This window comes from Limulus polyphemus, unplaced genomic scaffold, assembly GCF_000517525.1.
Source record: "Limulus polyphemus unplaced genomic scaffold, Limulus_polyphemus-2.1.2 Scaffold954, whole genome shotgun sequence".
Classification (NCBI taxonomy): domain Eukaryota; kingdom Metazoa; phylum Arthropoda; class Merostomata; order Xiphosura; family Limulidae; genus Limulus; species Limulus polyphemus.
Window position 1 is genome coordinate 116798 of NW_013666564.1, and position 3335 is coordinate 120132.

Here is a 3335-nt window from a genome sequence, read left to right on the forward strand (position 1 = left end):
GCTCTATAGTTGTGTCTGTCGGCTGATGTCAACTCGTTGCCAGATATACTGCTTTCTGTTCCTCTGTCCATCTGTTCATCCCTGCCAGTAGCTCAAATTGTGCTCTATATGCTTCCCAAGGTGCCTTCCCATCGAATTCCTGTGGCTTCCTTCGTACTGGATCACTCCTATTACTGACATTCATATCTGGGATGTGAGTTCTAACAGGACTGAAGATGTCTGCATTAGGTTTCAGCTGCGGGGTCTGGAAGGGGCTTGCCGTTGTCTGGGGCTGATTAAGTCAATAGTTTATGTATCCTCCTTGTGTAAAAGACAATAAATCATCCTTTAATGTATTTAATTTGCTTTTAAATTTACTAATGTTTTCCATTTGTACTTCTTGTTTCCTTTCTTGTTCCAGTTGCCACTGCTGTAGTCTCTCTTCTTGTTTATGTTCTTTCTCCTCCAATAACTGTTGTAATCTCTCTTCTTGTTTATTTTGCTATTCAAGCTGCCACTGTTGCAGGTTTTCTTCCCACTGCTGTAATCTTTCTTCTTGTTTCTTTTCTCGTTCTTCTTGTTTCTTTTCTTTCCCCTCCAACAACTTCTGTAATTTCTCTTCTTGTTTCTTTTCTTTTTCCTTCAACAACTGCTGTAATTTCTCTTCTTGTTTATTTTTTTTCTCCTCCAACCACTGCTGTAGTATCTCTTCTTGTTTTTTTTCTCGTTCTTCGTGTTTCTTTTCTTTTTCCTTCAACAACTGCTGTAATCTCTCTTGTTTGTTGTGCTGGTCGAGCTGCCATTGTTGCAGGTTTTCTTGCAACTATTGTTGTCTCTATTCTTGTTTATTTTCTCGTGCTTCTTGTTTCTTTTGCCGTTCTTGTATTGCTGCCATTAAATCTGCTAAGCTGTAGTTTGAGTTGTCGCTTCTTGTTTCCATTATTTATTTTTATTTTCTGTCCCACTCTCTGACATCAGTTTGTTGCGTCTCCGTTCGTTAGTTAATTTTCCGTAAAAATTCTTTCTGAAGAAACTTTACCGATACAAGTCCTTTCTTAAATAAAACTGGTTTATTCTTTCTGAATACAACTTTGAAATAACTTAATTTCAACAGTCGCGGTATAACAAACGCTATAACTCACAACGAACGTCTCATGTGCCCAACAATATTCTCTCTCTGTCCGCAGTTCAATTACTCATTATTGTTGCCGTCACGTTGTGACCGTCTTATATATACAAGACTACTCCATATCTAGTAAACGCTAGAGCATTCAGGAAGGTTCGAGAATATGACGCGTTACTAGCGTCACGTGACCTCCGCTGTCGTAACAATATATTACTTCTTGAAGTAACAGATGGTACAGATAATGACAGCTAGAGTTTAGTAAGAGTTGTAGTAATAGAGATAGGGATAAATCATCCTTATTCAGATATTGATTCATTTTACTTGATGAAAATGTTTTGTTTATTTAGAAATTCCATTCAACTTAATTAACTCTGTAATTATCTTATACCCACTCTTGCTAATTGGGACATCATATTGCAAATGTAGTTCTTTACTTAACTGTACTTTTATTATATTTATCTCAGTTTCTAGAATAATATATATATATCCCAATAAGAAAAAAATCATTGTAAAATAATTTTCAGAGCTAAAACTCTTATCAAACAAAAATATCCTCAGCTGAATATAAAAACAATTTGGATATGCATTATTGAAGTTGTGAATTAAATTAGATTTTCTTTTATATGAAAACAAAATATATAGAATGATTTTTCCTTGTGCATATCTTTCCTGTAATCACATGATTCAGTCAACTTTGTTTGCAGTTTCTATCGTTTGTGAAAAATAGTAATTATACATTATGATGAAACTTTTCAGATAATTTATTCAGAAGTGTGTTAGTAAAAATGTAAATGATATTTCATACCAAGCTATATGAATCTCTTAGATATCTGGACACCTCTTTAATAGACATTGACATACAACCTCACTATGTTCGGGTTAAAATTCGAGGCAAGGTGTTTCAGTTAGTTCTTCAAGAAGAAGTTCGACCTGGAGCATCAATTGCTCAAAGGTCCCAAACTACTGGCCATCTGCTTCTCACCATGCCTAAAGTCAAGGTAAGACCATGGTGCAACTTATAAATTTATATGCACGATCAACCAATAGGTCACTTGATTTTGGATAAATGCTTCTTTAAAATCATTTTATATTTACACTTTAAACAAACCTTACAGGAAGAAAATGTATATTAATGATAAAGTATTCCAAAGTTTTACTGTTTCTTTTAGAAAAATGAAGAAATAAGGTTGGCACCTTCAATTAAACATAAAAACTCATCATGGAACAGAACAAGAGAAAAAAGCAATTTAAGTATGAAGTCTTGTCCAAGTAACAGGTAAAATATTCTTGACTTCAAACTACCAAGATATTTATGTGTGTGTGTGTGTGTGTGTGCAAATGGAAGTGTACTTTTATTCTGTGCACTTGAAATTGTGTATTTTCTGTCTCATTTTCTGTTTTATTCAAAATGGCAACAATACATGTACAGGTCAATTACTGTTTTGTGTTCACTTTTATTCATGAAAAATTTTATGCTGAAATTCTTGTGATTCATTTTCATCAACATATTATTTTAAAGAAAAGCTTTTTTATGACCAAATAGAAGGAAGAAAAGTTTTGTTAGTAAAAAATAATCAATCAAACTGTTTTCAATTACTCTATTGACTCATAAAAAAAAACATTTATTAGTGCCTCTTCCTACTATTAATGATAGATTTAAGTCATGAAACAACCACTGTTTATTAGTGATAGTGAAATTTAAATTTCCAGGTTGAAAGAAGCTGATCCATTGATTTAGCTGTTATAAATGTAAAAAAGGATGTAATTAGTTTTAATGCTTAGACATAAAACAAAGGATCAGTTAAAACAAAATTAGTGTTTTTATTGTGTAGAATTGTATATAACTTAGGTTTGCCTAAGAAAAAAAAAAAAGACTTAAAGTTACATTAAAAATGAACTTGTAATTGTAAGGGATTTTAATGGGTATGTGTAAAATAAAAGATTTAACTGCAAAGAACATTATTTTTGTGTTATTCCTAACCACTTTTTTCATAAAATCAAGAGTTATGTATATATATGTGTGTGTGTGTGTGTGTGTGTATATTGTTACGTCCCCGTTTGTTAATTAACTTTCCGTAACTTCGTTCCGACGAAACTTAAGCTTCTTCTTTTTTTTTCTATCCCACTTCTGACACCAATTTGTTACGTCTCCGTTTGTTAATTAACTTTCCGTAACTTCGTTCCGACGAAACTTTAGCGACACAAGTTCTTTACTTAATAAAACTGGTTT

General features: G+C 32.6%; 1 protein-coding gene across 1 annotated transcript in view; it reads left to right on the top strand.

Moving 5' to 3' along the window:
• LOC106461420 (protein tilB homolog) overlaps nucleotides 1–3335 on the top strand; it is a 33691-nt gene that overhangs the window by 25016 nt on the left and 5340 nt on the right. The window contains exons 13-14 of the mRNA XM_022388370.1: nucleotides 1932–2103; nucleotides 2275–2381. Coding sequence (XP_022244078.1) covers nucleotides 1932–2103; nucleotides 2275–2381 — 279 coding nt within the window. The remainder of the gene's footprint in view (nucleotides 1–1931; nucleotides 2104–2274; nucleotides 2382–3335) is intronic.